The sequence below is a fragment of the Cricetulus griseus genome (genome assembly GCF_003668045.3).
Source record: "Cricetulus griseus strain 17A/GY chromosome 1 unlocalized genomic scaffold, alternate assembly CriGri-PICRH-1.0 chr1_0, whole genome shotgun sequence".
In the NCBI taxonomy this organism is placed as follows: Eukaryota; Metazoa; Chordata; class Mammalia; order Rodentia; family Cricetidae; genus Cricetulus; species Cricetulus griseus.
Genome location: NW_023276806.1, coordinates 267,735,169 through 267,749,923, shown reverse-complemented (window position 1 = coordinate 267,749,923; position 14,755 = coordinate 267,735,169). Strand labels below are relative to the sequence as shown.

The following is a 14,755-nucleotide window of genomic DNA, read 5'->3' as shown; positions in this document are numbered from 1 at the left end:
CCCAGTGGAACCCGCAGAGGTCTGGCTACCTTCTCCCCACTGCCCACATTAACAGGCCACTTTCCCTAGGAGAGAGACCCCCACATTTCAGAGGAGAGATGTCTTCTTGGGAAGGTGGCAGGGTCACCTCTTTGGCCCAGTTTTCTTCTCCTGGGGCATAGACTTCTCCAGCCACCATCAGCCTGCTCTCCTGAGAACCAGTGAATAAAGACCCTCTGGGCCTATTTAAGAACTACCAAGAACCTTGCCTCCACTCACACAGAATACCAGTGGCTTCCCCAGCCTGACTGCTTGCCCCTGGTCCCCTTTTCTTTCCCATTCTCTCTCCGGGTGCTGCCCCATTGATCTGTGTCTGTGTGTTTGATCTGTGGCGTTCCCGGGAACTCTGGTGTCACAGCTGCTTCCCTGGCCCGGCAGTTTCCCAACCTCCACCCAGAGGGCAGGCCCTCCCTTCTTTCCTGCCCTCCTTCCACCTGACAGGGACCATAAATAACAGAGGCTCCCGTGTTCCCAGCTGAGAACAAAGTTGAAAGTTTGCCTGCAGCTCCCAGCCACTCCTGCTCAGGCCCATTCTTTGTTTTCTCCTAGTGTTTGTTTTTCCTCTACCTGGCTTGGCTGTTCCTTCATTTATATTTGAGGAAAGCCGTCTCCCAGGCTCCCAACTGCACCAAGTGCCCTGGGCTTGCTCAACCTCTTCTAAGGGTCCCAGTCACTCCGGCCCGCACTGGTATCAAGTTACAGAAAGTCTACACCCAGGCAGTCCTCATATTTACATACAAATAACTCCTGGGCTCACATTTATGTCACTATTGGGTCCTGCAAGAGGCTTGCCAGAGCGTTCTTAATCCAATCAGAAGGCACTTTGAAAGGATGTCTGCGGAGTGATCAGAAGGATGTTCGTCGCTCTTAAGTGTTGCCACATGAAATTTTTTGAATGTTTCTGTCGGAGATTTTTTTTTTAATCTTTGGAGTCTAAAAAGTGAGGAAAGATGTAAGGTTGCTCAGTCGCCTTCGAGGAGACGGAGATACTGAGGGAAGCTCCGCGGCCCTGGTGAAGACGTATCTGACCAGGGAAGGGTTTGTGGATTGGGGCTGGTGTGCACGGCTCACTATCAACTTCTGCTTAAGGAATTCCTGGAAGCCTCAGGAAAGTACTCCTCAGCCCAGCGTGGTGGAAATGGCTTTGCCACACAGTAAGATCTTTCTTTCATTCCCACTTGGCGTGTGCTAGTTTTGTTTCTGACAGAGAAATATTGCAAATATCCCTCTGCGAATACTTAAAGTAGTATGGCATTGAGTAGCAGCAGAAAGACGATCTGTTTAGTTTTCACATTTGTAAAAAGAAAAAAAAAATCCCGTAGTTGCCGGAGTACGGTGTATTTGAAGACCTGATTGGTTGCTAAAAAGTTGAGCTCCTGTGGCTGAAATGAATGGAAATTGTAAGCAGTACTGAGTGAGGCTGTGAGTCGCCTACCTTTGAGAAAACCTCTCTTATACACATTTGAAATCTCTTTGGGCCAGCCAGCTTGCATCTAGAAAGGGAAGAAAAGTAATTTTAGAAAGAGACCAGGTTTACCCGTGTAGAGGGAACTTTCTGCTGGCAGTGCTATACTTTGGGAGGGATGGGAAACAGCCCAGAGGGCAGTAGACGATTGAAAAACCTGCCCTGTTGCTCTTGGAATGTGGTTTTCCGCGTGAGCTCACTAGGCATACAGAGCTTGTAAGAGCAGTTTGCATGCATTAACTCTTTGTGAGGCTAGTCAGAGTGCCTTACCTATGGTCCCCCTTTCCGGCTCCAGTGAACCTGCACTTTACCTCTGTAGGAGGCAGAGTTGCTTTGCAAGTAGACTTCAAGTGGTGGGAACAGCTGACTCTTTAATCTGATGGGTTTAGAAACAGTTCAAAACTAATGTTCTTCAAGGTCTCCCAGGCAAGCAGTTACAGCTCCCACCATGAACTCACAAAACTCAGGGTACATATGCCCCAAACCAAAATCCTGAGAGGAAACTGGTTTCAACAGCATCTCTTTCCTGGGCAGGTGAGCTAACTCAGCTGGTAAAAAGCGCTTGCCAAGCCCAGCTGAGTTTGATCCCGGAACCCACATAGTGGAAGCAAAGAACTCCATAGGTTGTCCTCTGAACTACTCCACAGGTGCATTGTGGTATGTGTACACCAATACACATAAGTAAATAAATAAATCACTAAATAAAGCCATTTCCTTCTCTCCTTTTTTAAAGGACAATATTAGAGACACGGGCCTTATTTTGCAAGCTGTGTCCATTCAAACAAGCTGCTCTCATCATGGGTGGTATGAGGAAAACTCACCTAGTAGATAAGCTCCATCTCTGTAATTAACTGAACCTGGCGGGGGGGGGGGGGGGAGGAAGTGGCAGGGGTTATGCTTACCATTGATCATTAACACTAGCCAGGTTTGCTCCTTCAATTGGCCCCTGTAATGGTGAACTAACCTCTTCTTCCTCTCTTTCTCTCTGGATGACATTGAAACAAAACAAAACCCTACAGGGGCACCAGGGAAGGTGATGAGATAATGAGAGCAGTTTTCTCCATAATTGCTACATAGTCAAGAGGGTGGGCTTCTGACTGTGACTTGCTCTCCATCTGTAGGTGAAGATGCCATCACAGGGGACACTGACAAGTATCTCGGGCCACAGGACCTTAAGGAACTGGGCGATGACTCCCTGCCAGCGGAGGGTTATGTGGGCTTCAGTCTCGGAGCCCGTTCTGCCAGGTACTTTGTTATTGCTCCCCGCCCCCAGAGTTCACTTGCAACAACCATGATCTGTCACAAGCCAGCATCGTTTCCATCTCCCTCATGATTCCAGAACATGCTCTTTGGATGCAATCTGAATTTCGTGGAATGTTCTCGATGCAAACATACATGCTCTGCTATTTCCTTGTTGTTTGCTGTGCTTAGTCTCATGTGACAGAACACATCGATTGTTTGTTCTCTCCTTGCACTTTGCAGTCCAATTTCCAGCATATTACCAGATGAGCTCCCTGATAAATGGGAAAACCAGTCTAGGTGTCATGTTTCAAAAGTAGTTTGCTCCATACTGAAAGAAACTTCTAGTTACGGATATGTAAGAAGACTGTGTATGGATTATTTGCTATACTTTATTAATGAAAAAGTAATTCGTGGTTGATCAGCAGCACCCTTGATGATAAAAACAAACTATTAAAACTGTCTGCATGCATAGGCAGTTGAGCTTTTGCCACTAGTGTGCTGGTCAAGGGGCCTCTTAGGAGTGTAACAGTGACTTATCAAGATGGCAATGGGGCTAATTCAGTCCTTACAGCTGAAGCGGGGAAGCCTTGCCTCCCAAGCCACTCAGTGTGTGAAGGAAAAAGGACCTTGTCCAGAAGGCTGGGAATTCTTTTTCCCTGGTGTGGTTCAGTGGCATGTTTGCTGACTGTCAAGTTATTTTAAAGCTAATAATTAAACCTTCTAAGCGAGAGCCCCGAGGACATTTTCCTATAGTTTAGGAATCCGCTGTAAAAAGTTTCATTGTCTAATAGTAAATGACACTTCCCACAGAGTAAACCTTGGGGTTTGTTCCCAGTGCAGTTGGTGAGAACAGTTTAGAAACTGCATTGCCTTTTCTTGAGCTTGCCTTTTAAAAATAGAGCCTCAGCTAACTTGGTAAACGTTTCTCCTTATAAACACAGTCCCTAAAGGCTTGCAAACCTGATAGGAACAGGTGTCAGCAATGAGAGAGAGAGAGAGAGAGAGAGAGAGAGAGAGAGAGAGAGACTTTAAAAATGCACAGATGGACAGTATTTCAATCACAGATTCTAAGAAGTTAAAACTAAAATGTCTGGGCCCTTAAAGGGTCTTGGTTTTTGTCTCTTGGTTTTGTAGGAGTAGAGTTCCATTTCTACTCCTACAGTGAGCTGCTCTCTCCTTCCTCACATTTATGAATACATACTTTGCAGAAAATTCTAGCCAATCTTTCCATTGAGCTATGAAATCTAAGTATCGTGATTTTTTTCTTTTTTCTTTTTCTTTTCTTTTTTTTTTTTTTTTTGGTCTTGAGATAACTTTAAGGATTTCTTGTCCCCGATTTGGACTATGCCACTATCTGTTACTGTTATATGTAAGTCATTTTTTCATACTGGTGACTCATGTTATGCTCAGAGGCAAATATTTCTTAAAGCATATTTTTATAGCTCTATTTTTAAATCATTAATATCTTAATGTTTCTACAGTGTATCATTAGAGTATTATCAAGTCAGTTATTCTGAGTGTAACATTTAAAAGGGACATTCAATGTATGATTTCATTCAACCATAACATTTGTGTTTTCTTTTTTTTTCCCCTGTCTGTTTTTTTTTTTCATTTACATTGTTTCTCCTGGTTTTATTTTTTTCCTAAAAATACTTTAAAATAGTCCCAAGATAAGGTAAGAAGATGTGGCGCTTTTGTGGTGTTACTCTGCCTGTCCCTGACCCGTGTTCCCATTTTTATTTTCTTCGGCATTTGTGCTGTGCTGTGCTATGCTGGCCTGCAATGTGCTTTTTAAATTTTTATTTTTTCATTTTCTTGCTCAGCTTTAGGAAATCAGTTATGATTGGGAAAGAAAAAAATCTATGAAAAGAAATCTTAACTATAGTAAATGGACACTTAAGGAATTCCTCTCTCTTAACAAATTTTGTGGAGTGCATGAAGGAACTGAAAAGGTTTTCTTTTTGGATCTAAAGAAAATAGTCTGATTTGTTTGCTGGCGGCTGTTTGTTTGAGCTGTCTTAGACACCCAAGTAACATTTCATCATAAGGAAGCATGTTTTCCTAACAGGCCCTGCATCTAACACTTAGGTTTCAACGGTGGCTACAAATAATCTCTCTGGCCTTAGTTTAAAAAACAACTCAAGGCTTTCTGGACTCCTTTGGGTAGATACTCAACACTCTCTGGTCCTGATGATGAATTAGAGAGTTGGAGTGATGCTTGGTAGATTTCCTGGGTTTGGCCGCCTGATGGAAGGAAGCTGGTCTGGTCTGAAACGATCCTCAGGAACCACAGCTTGAAGCATTTCCGTGGCTTGTGTCAGGTCTGAGCTCTGCTCTGCAGCTGTCACTCACAGACAAACAAGGAGACGATGCCAGAGGAGGATCCACAGGTCTTAGATTTGAAAACCTAAAGGATCATGGATATGTAGACTTTTTCAATGTTTGCCTATATGCAGTCCAGTTATATCCTGGAGTGCTATCCCTGGTCTGAAGAAATGTGTGGTGTAGAAAAGGGTAAGGAGCAGAACCTCCCAGGGCTCCTCAAATAGTGTCGGTGAAGCCATGTGTCCTGAAAAGACACTAGCAGATAGTGGAGCCACCTGTTACCTGTGGGTCTTTCAATTCAAGTGTGGTACAATTTAAAGACCTGTTCTTCAGCTGTGATAGCCGAAGCCAGCCCAAGTGGCTGGGAGCCACTGATTCTGCTCCAGCCTGTTACCATTCTTGGACTCAATTACACAGTACTGAAGGAAAGCACTCATGGGAAGGGCACTTCTGCTGTGCCAGAGAGGAGCTAAGGGCATAGAAAGAAGAGTAAGGGAAGAACTCAGCTGAAACGAGGAGGAGAAAGGAAACCTTATGGTCACATGACTGCCTGACTATGCAGCCCTATGGCTCACTGGGAGGCACCTATGTGTCTGGATCATGCTCGTCACACTCAATAAATATTTGCTGAGTATGTTTGATAGTGACCTTGGAAATGAAGGTTAGTTCTGAGTCAGAGCGATGAGCAGGAGATTCGGAAAATGCTGAGACTCCAGTCCTGAAAGAACAACCCTCCCCCCATTCTGTGAATAATGTGTGTAATAGCAGCTAATATCTCTACACACGAGTGTGTGCACACATGTGCACGAAAACACACACACACACACACACACACACACACACACACACACACACACACTGTGAAGACAGTGCCACAATCTGACCAATTCAACTGGTGGCAATACCAACTTTTACCCGCTTTATCAGTTAAATAGGCATAAGTCCTACTTATACCCACTTAATCAGTTAAATGGGCAAAATTTAAAAAAAAAAAACCCTAACATCCCGTGGTAGGGATGAGGGTTCCCCACACCCATGAGGAGCACAAGATAAAGGGGTCAGTGTGTTTAATGCCAGCTGGAGATATTTCATGGCTGGGGAATCATGTCTAGACTTCACCCCAGCCCTTTCTCATCCTATAACCATGCTTCATGAACGGTCAGATAGGAAACCTTCTCACAAAGAGGTGACAACAGAACATTCTTTTCTGACAGACTGCCAGTTAAGGAACACAGAGGGGAATTGACACTGGAGCTGTTCTTCACAGCCACCATCCTTGTCCCCAGAGGATCATAATAAAGCCATTAACCCAAGACTCAGATTAATGACAACCCTGGATATCACATGACTTGTGTGGATAGATGCAGTCTTAACAGAGGTAGCCTTTTAGAACAATCCTCCCACAGTCCCTTAAGTGTAAGAGTCAGTGTAGGCAGAGTCTGGGGGAACCTGGAAAATTCAGGGTTTGTCTATGGGAGTGTCTGGAAGAGGATGCAAGTTAACAAGAATAAAGAAGAAAAAAGTAGAGCCAAGGAACAACAGGGATTGAAGACAGGGAATGGTCCTGGAACACAACCAAGAAGTGCATGTGGCTATGTTTCTATTTTCCTTCTTGAAAAATGTCCTTGAGTGACAGCTCCAAACCAGAGCTCTTAGTATGTAAACCCGTAGCTGGTTTCCAACAATTCGCCTGCAGACCCCACTGTAGCAGACAGAGATCTAAGTGTGAGAGGGAGCGCAATTGGACTGAAAGTCTTCCTCTTACACTTGTGCTGGAGCTGGAGAGGTGGCTCAGTGGTTAAGAGTCCGGCTGCCCTTCCAGAGGACCCATGTTCAATCCCAGCACCCACATGGCAGCTCACAAATGTCTGTAATGCTAGTTCCAAGGGATCCAACACCCTCATACAAACATACATGTAGGCGAAACACCAATGCACATTAGGTAAATAAGTTAGTAAGTAAATATTAAGTTTTGAAAAAAGAAAAGAAACACTCATGTTACCAGGTAGAGGTTGTTTTCAATGTCATGCTGGTTTAGTGCCATAGAGGAGTACTGAAAGTCACTGTGAGTTTCATCTCACAGAACTGACCCGAAATTGGCCAAATTTAAAAATCTCAGTCATGAAATTGAGTACATCTAAAAGAGTCTAATTTTTGGTATCTTAATTTTAAAAAAGCACATTTGTTGGTATTTTTAGCCATCTTGCCTGTTCTTAAAAGTTGCATGCATTTATTTTCTTTCATCCCATCCCATCGTCATCTCCCACTGTTGAATGGGTAACTGTAAACACAACAGCCTCCGCTCCTTCAGTTCGGATAGGTCATACACCTTGAACAGAAGCTCCTACGCTCGGGACAGCATGATGATTGAGGAACTTCTGGTGCCATCAAAAGAGCAGGTATGCATTCTCGTTGTCCTTTGTTCAGCCTTCAGTCACACGCCTTGTGTGTTCAGCAAGCTCTTGGTCTCTTAACAACAATAGCAGACACATGTACATATGCGTATTTGATCTTGTATTTGTAAATTTGAGGTTACTAGCCATCAACTATATCATAATCAGAAATGTCTCTCTTTTTGCAAGCAACCCCCCCTTCCCCCATATCCCACAGAGGGGAACATGGGGCACCCTACAAAAGGCACCTATACCTTTCTTGTGTCTAGGTCAAATGTATTTGCTGCTCAATTTGCTGACATTATTCACGTGAATATTTTCTGAGTGAAGTGAGTGTGCCCATTGAAAGTGATGAGACGTGTGCCTAACCAGCAGTCATAGATTAGATGGGACGTGCTTTTGATTTGTTCTTTTCAGGGTTTCCCAAGGCAAAGTGGTATTTTCCGTTTTCCCAGAAACTCTGCTGGATTCATTCATTGTTCTCGCAGTTTCTTTCTGGTGCTTATGGTTGATTAGATAGCGTATGATTTGAGGCCGAGGCACACAGTCCTGCTGCATGTGGACTGAGAATGGATTGTTCTAGAAAAATAGACAGATACACACCATGCCTGGCTTTAAATGTTCACAGTAAGGACACCCAGTGATGCATGAGTCTGCACGGACTATAAACCAGCTTAAAGGTGGCTTGTGATATTTGAACACTGTGAATCATTGGTGAAATTATGCCACACCTACTCATTGCACAAGGTGATGAATGACAGTCACGCACGCCCAAGCTAGAGTTCAGCGTTAGGTTGTCAGCCTTTGGAACTCCCACATGTCCGGAGGTGCTGATGTCAGGCCCACAGATGTGCATTGCACTTCTCAATAAGCCTCAGTGAATGTTACATTACGCTATCTAAAACATTCTCAATAAGCTGGCCTTACAGAGGGAAATACAGAGGCAGATAGTGTCAGACAGTAAAGAAAAATAACCTTTGTAAAATGATTATAGGTGCAGCATATGTCATGGGTTTTAGGTGGGTGTAAGTTCAAGAGAGAACCCTTGTCTCAGTAATAAACCTAAACCTAGGCTCTTGGGAGCCCGTTGTTGCCAGTTGTTAGTAGTGGTTTTCTGAGGAACTTAGTCTCATCCTGCTGTTTTCATGTTCCCAGTTAGAGGTGCATTTTATATACATTGATGTTGTTCTTGGTGCCTTAGGGGACCCCCACATAATGTTTAATGTTACAGATTATAGGAAATACAATGAAGGGGCCAGACCACTCCCCAGTCATACAAGACACATCGTGGACACCTCATTAAAATAGAACTATGGTCCTACATTTCTCACTAGCTATTCGTTTCAAAGCAAGCGTCTGAAACCCAGGTGTGTTTTTCCACCATCAACATCAGCACCACTGTTACTGCCAATCGCATGAGAACGAAAAGTCTGAAACAAAAGTAATTGCTCTCCATGTCCCTCTCTTCTGAGGGAGTTGCCTGCAAGCTGGTCCCAAGATGCATTCAGGTAGGATGGAGAGGCAGCATGTACTGAGGATCTATGATGGTCTTAAGCATCTAAAGACCCTGTGAAAGGGTCTTTAGAGAACCACTGATCTACATGGCCATGGCTGCTATTCTCTAATCACCCAAAGAGACCACAGGACTCCAGGAGCCATTAGGGGAAAGAAACACAAACAAAATCGTGAGAATTGTAGAAACCAGAAGTTGTTTTCTTTACTGGCTAGCTTGTTAAGTGAAGACCACTCAAGTCCAGGACCAATATAGGGGCAACATGTGAGTCATAAATATAATTTAGGGGTCCTTGGGAACACCTGTAAAGGTTTCGGATAGAGATGTGCACAGAGACATTAGTTTGCTCACTGTGGTCCTGCCCCATCGGGCTTATGCAGCTAAGTCCATATTCTGGGGGAATGTGTCACCAAGTTTTCAGGAATGAACTAATTAAGCCAGCTACTTATCTCCCAGTGGTTCATCTCTAGGGCAAATGAAACAAATCTGACAAGAGTATGTGTGAAGTACTTTTGTAGGTGTGGATGCATGTGTGTGGCTGAGTTACTGTTCTATTGCTGTGAAGAGACACCATGCCTAAGGCAATTTATAAAAGAAAGTGTTTAAATGGGGGTTTGCTTATAGTTTCAAAGGGTTAGTCTATGACCATCATGGTGGCGAGCATGGAGGCAAGCAGGCAGGCAGGCATGGTGCTGGAGAAGTAACTGAGAGCTTAAATCTGGTTCACAAACAGGTGACGAAGAGAGAGGGCTGGCATGGGCTTTCCCCACTCCCAGTCACACACCTCCTCCAATAAGGCCAGAACTCCTTTTCAATAATTCTACTATCTGTGGACCAAGCATTCAAATACAGGAGCCTATAAGGGGCATTCTCAATGAAGCCTTCTCAATGTGTATTCATGAGCTTGCTGAGACCTGAAGTTGGTGCTATCAGGTGTCTTCCTTGATTGCTCTACTCTTTATTTGTCCAGGCAGTCTCTCCCTGATCCAGAGGTCACTGATAAGACTCCTCTGGCTTATCTACTTACTTCAGGGACTCTTGTCTCTGCCTTCTGTGTGCTGGCATTGCAGGTGGTCACAAGCCTGCTGGGTTGGGGATCTGAACTCTGGTCCTCAGACTTCCACAGCAAGTATTTATCCACAGGGCCGTATACCCAATTCCTTCCCCCATACTCTTTTTACTGTTTAAAAAAAAAAAAAAAAAAAAAAAAAAAAAAAAAAAAAAAAAAAAAAAAAACTTTATTTGTATGAACACCTTTAAAATGACCTTTAAAAGGGGGGTAGGAACTTCTGAAAGTGTGGTAACTGTGGAGGACAGGAAACGGCTGATTCTGGGAAGAGCAGCCGCCTGAAAGGAAACTACTCCTATTGCACTGGGCAAGCCTCACGGATATGTCTACTGAAGTCCACGGGTGTATTTGAGTTAAAATCAAAGGATGAAAAAGGAATAGTTTGGAGTTGGAAAGGAGTCTCAGAAGAGCACTGGCTGTTCTTACAGAGGCCCCACATCCAATTTCCAGCACCCACATGGCATCACAACTATCTATACCTCCAGTTGCAGGGCATCCAACGCCCTCTTCAGGCCACCACAGGTACTTGCCACACCCGCCGTTCTCATGCATTCAGGCAAAACACCCATGCACATAGATTCTAAAAAGAAAATGAGTGGTCTGTCTCTCTCACCTCTAGCTCCGTATTTACAGATTTCAAAAGATAACTTCTCCTGGGTACTATGGAGCTGGGAAGCATGACACAAGTTTTAAACATTTAGCATTCCCTAACCGCTAATCCCTGGCTGGCTGTCAGGTTCACAGCGACCGATCTCTGTCTAGTTAGAATTTCTCTGACAGGTCAAGGTAGAAAACGGACATAGATTAACTCTGTGAACTTTCTCCTATGGAACAGACCCTGCCTAGGGTTAAAAAGCCTCTGCTTTCTCATCCTGCTGACTAACATGTTTGCACATTAACCACAGTTAAAGTACAATTGCGATACCGGTGACCAGCTTGGGCTGCCACCCCTTAGACTTCAGGATCTTAGTTGCTTTTCCTATTGCTTTCACGAAATACTCTTGACAGCCGCAACATAAGAGTCTATTTTATCTCATAGTTCAGAGTATAGTCTGTCTGTCCTAGCAGGAAAGTCAAGGCTTTTGAGGCAACTGGTCACTTTGCTTCCACTGTCAGTAACATGGAGCCATGAATGTGTGCTTGCTAGTTCTTGGCTCACATTCTACGCTGACACAGTCTTGGATCCCTGCCCTGCAAAATGGTCCTACCCACAATTAAGATGCATCTTCCCATATCAATTAATTTAATCAAGATACCTTCTGCCTCCCAGTCATTCCTAGAGGCCCATCTCCCTGACGACTCTAGATCTGTCAAGTTGACATTTAACACTAACAATCACACTGTGCCATCCCAGGATCTCATGCTAGGTGAAGACAGGTGTCGATGCCAGAGCTTGAGGGGGCACAAGAGAGGTAAACATTCTGCTTGGCATCAGTCATGGCTAGTCTGTGAACCACTTCATTCCTTCCCCATAGGAGTAGTCTCTTTCAGCTGTGCCACTTGGTCATCTGTGAGCCCTGTTTGGACTTGGTAGACCAGGCTGGCCTCAAACTCACAGAGATCTGCTTGCCTCTGCCTCCCAAGTGCTGGGATTAAAGGCACGCACCACCACCACCCAGCTAAGAGAACTTTTAACAGGGGGGTTGCTCAGTTCCTGACTCAGTTGGCCTGGGAGGGACCAGGCATGGGAATTTCAGTGCACCTCCAAGCTGAATGAGTTGAGTGCTGTTGATTTGGGGTTCTTAACCGCAGGTGTACAAAGCAATCACTTGTGCCTCCTTCAGAGACACCCCATGTCTGGATCCTAGATGTGGGTGGTTTCTAAAGTGCCACAGGTGATCTTCACATGTCCATCTAGCCAGGAAACATTGGTCATGGCATCTCTGACTGCGTTCTGTGTTTCTGCCCCCAGCTCCTCCACACCCACTGACTTGGATTACATCAGTTCCCAGCATGTGTGTACTTCTGTCATTACTCCCTAAGTAAAGCAATACAACCATAGCAATTACATTGCAGTAGGTATTATACATATCTAGATATGGCTAAAGTGTATGAGAGGCTATGCATAGATTTTATGATAATTCTGCAATCTTATGTAATGGACTTGGGCACCTGAAGATGAGAGTATTGGCTGAGGTGGGGATCCTGGAGTATCTCCTATGGGCAGCTGTGTATTGATTGGTCATCCAGTGTATTTGTTGTTTAAGCTCAGATGTCTGTGTGTCAGCTTGTCTTAGAGTGTTGCCTGCATTCCAGGCTAGAGATGTGGCTCAGTTGGTTGAATTCTTGTCTAGCTTAACATACATGAAGCCAGGGGTTTGGTCCCCAGTACTACATAAACCCAGGCGGATTGGACCAGCCCCTGAGAGGTGGAGGCAAGAATTCAAGGGAATTCGAGGCCAGCCTGGCCCAGGAGATCCTATCTCAAACCAGTCAACAAGGGAGAGTTGGTGAATTGGTTGAGTGGGTAAAGGCTCTTGCCACCATGCCTGCCAACCTGACTGAGTTCAGTCCCCAGAGTTAGAAAATGGTGGAAGTAAGAAATGGACTCCTACAAGTTGCTCTCTTGCCTCCACACATACCACTTGGTGTATGTGCTCGTACATCTATGTACACATAACACACACAAAAAAAAAATTTTAAATTTAATTCTAAACTTTTATTTATTCCATTTTATGTATATGGGTGTTGTGCCATGAAGCCAGAAGAGGGTGTCAGATCCTCAAGAACAGTAGTTACAGATGGTTTCAAGCCACCAGCTGGGTTCTAGGAATCGAAACCCTTGGTCCTTCACAGGAGCAGGAAGTGCTCTTAACCAGTGACCCATCTCTCCAGCCCTTAAAATGTAATCCTTAAAAAAAAGACTATTACTGTAAAGAGAAGGGCGGAAGAGTCTGGCTGTCTTAAATGAGAGCAACCAGCATCACTATCTCTTCTGATGGAATTGTTGAGAGCAGCTCTCTAGTGTGGCTTAGGAAATGACGGTGCATGGTCCTCATCAGCTTGTCCCCAATTTATACAAAGGGGCATTGATCATGCGCCGTAAGTGGCTAGGGTGCTTCCGGCGATGGTAAAGGTGGCACACTTAATCTGGACTTAATCTAAGCATCTTGCCGGCATTACTTCACAACAACCTTAGGAGATAATTTTGTGGCCTCGTTAAAGGCAGAGTCTACACAACTGGACTCACTTCCGGGGGGGGGGGCATTTTGAAGTGGCAGGGTCATTGGCCATCCGGTTTCCAGACTGCACTCTCTATCCATCAGCTTTGTTCAGTGTGGGGGAAAAGCCAGTAAGGAGCCCAGGGATTTGACACCTGCTGGTAATTTTCATGATATGTAGTGTGTGCCTGTTTGGCAGCCTACGGGATTATTATATTTGGACACAGTAATCGTTATGATTCTTATTTCTAACAAGTTTTAGCAATGTGCTTTGAAAATGAGTAACTTACAACACTCAGCAAAAGGTCTGAAATATGAAGAGTCAAGAGTTACTGCTTGTAAACTGCAGTGAAAGGAATGGATGTATTTGACCTTTGCCTGGCTTTCTGCTTACATGCTTATGAGCGGCAGAGCCAGTATCTGATGGGCAGATTCTGCCTGCCCGACTCAGTTCTCTGTCAGGTCACTTTGAAAAGGGTTGAATCCCCTTCTCCTCTCCAAGGATGAGACCCAAATGTGACTATTTAGGGTATTCCTTCTCCTGCCAGCATCACAGCAAAGGCCAATAAGAACAACAAAAAAAGTAAAATTGGAGCCAACCTTGTAAGATTCAAACTTGCCTAGGCTTTTAAAAAAACAAACAACGTGTGTGTGTGTGTGTGTGTGTGTGTGTGTGTGTGTGTGTGTGTGTGTGTGTGCATGCATGTGCACATATGTGTGGAGGCCAGAGGATAACCCAGGTTGTCAGGAAGCTTAGTTACAAAGCTTCTTTTCCCACTGAGCCATCTTGCAGGTCACATCTAGACTTTGGAGAAAGAAGCTAAACCACAAAGATGACACGCACCAGTGTTTCTAGGCATAGAACATGAGACCAAGTGAATTGTGGCTGGATGCAGCCAACACCATTGAGACATTTGTTTAAACAAGTAATCTAATTTCAACATTCTCCTATCCCAGTTGAACCTGGGTCTCTGTCTTTACTAACATTCTAGCTGCAGGTGCCGGTGAAATCTCATGCAAACAGCCACCTGTCCACAGCAACACCGGAAGACTTGCAGCATCATAAAATGCTAGACTCTTTTATTTCAGGATTTCCTATCTAGGAATAATTAATCTGAAGACTTGCAGCATCATAAAATGCTAGACTCTTTTATTTCAGGATTTCCTATCTAGGAATAATTAATCTAATTTTAACAAAATTAATGTGAGTTATCAATCCATTATACAGCTATAAACCTCAGTATTGCCAAGCATCCTGGGTTTTTTGTTTGTTTGGTTTTTTTTTTCTTTCTTTTTTTAAAAAGGGGTCTCTTGCTACTTCCTACTGGGGGATGAGCAGCCTGCCAGCATTCCTTACACTTCTTTTGGCTTAGGGGCAGTGTGAAGAGAGAAGCAGGGCAGCTCCTTTTGCCCCGCCACCTCTACTTGGACTGCCTTCTAATTGCACACTTGCTTTTAGTCCACATTTTGCCCTTGTGATTTTGGCCTAAGGGATGCAAGGCAGGCCCTCCATTACTGACCCATTTTCAAGGTCTAACTGAAGTACTT

General features: G+C 44.3%; 1 protein-coding gene across 13 annotated transcripts in view; it reads left to right on the top strand.

Annotated features, from left to right (window-relative positions):
- Window positions 1-14,755, top strand: part of Ank3 (ankyrin 3) — a 150,364-nt gene that overhangs the window by 52,783 nt on the left and 82,826 nt on the right. For 10 of the 13 annotated variants that reach the window (XM_035450605.1, XM_035450601.1, XM_035450599.1 and 7 more), the window contains 2 exons: window positions 2,626-2,749; window positions 7,368-7,470. In XM_035450605.1, coding sequence (XP_035306496.1) covers window positions 2,626-2,749; window positions 7,368-7,470 — 227 coding nt within the window. Of the gene's footprint in view, window positions 1-796; window positions 1,194-2,625; window positions 2,750-4,409; window positions 4,422-7,367; window positions 7,471-14,755 lie in introns of those variants that run through there. The other 3 variants (XM_035450597.1, XM_027395102.2, XM_027395103.2) reach the window with 3 other exon arrangements.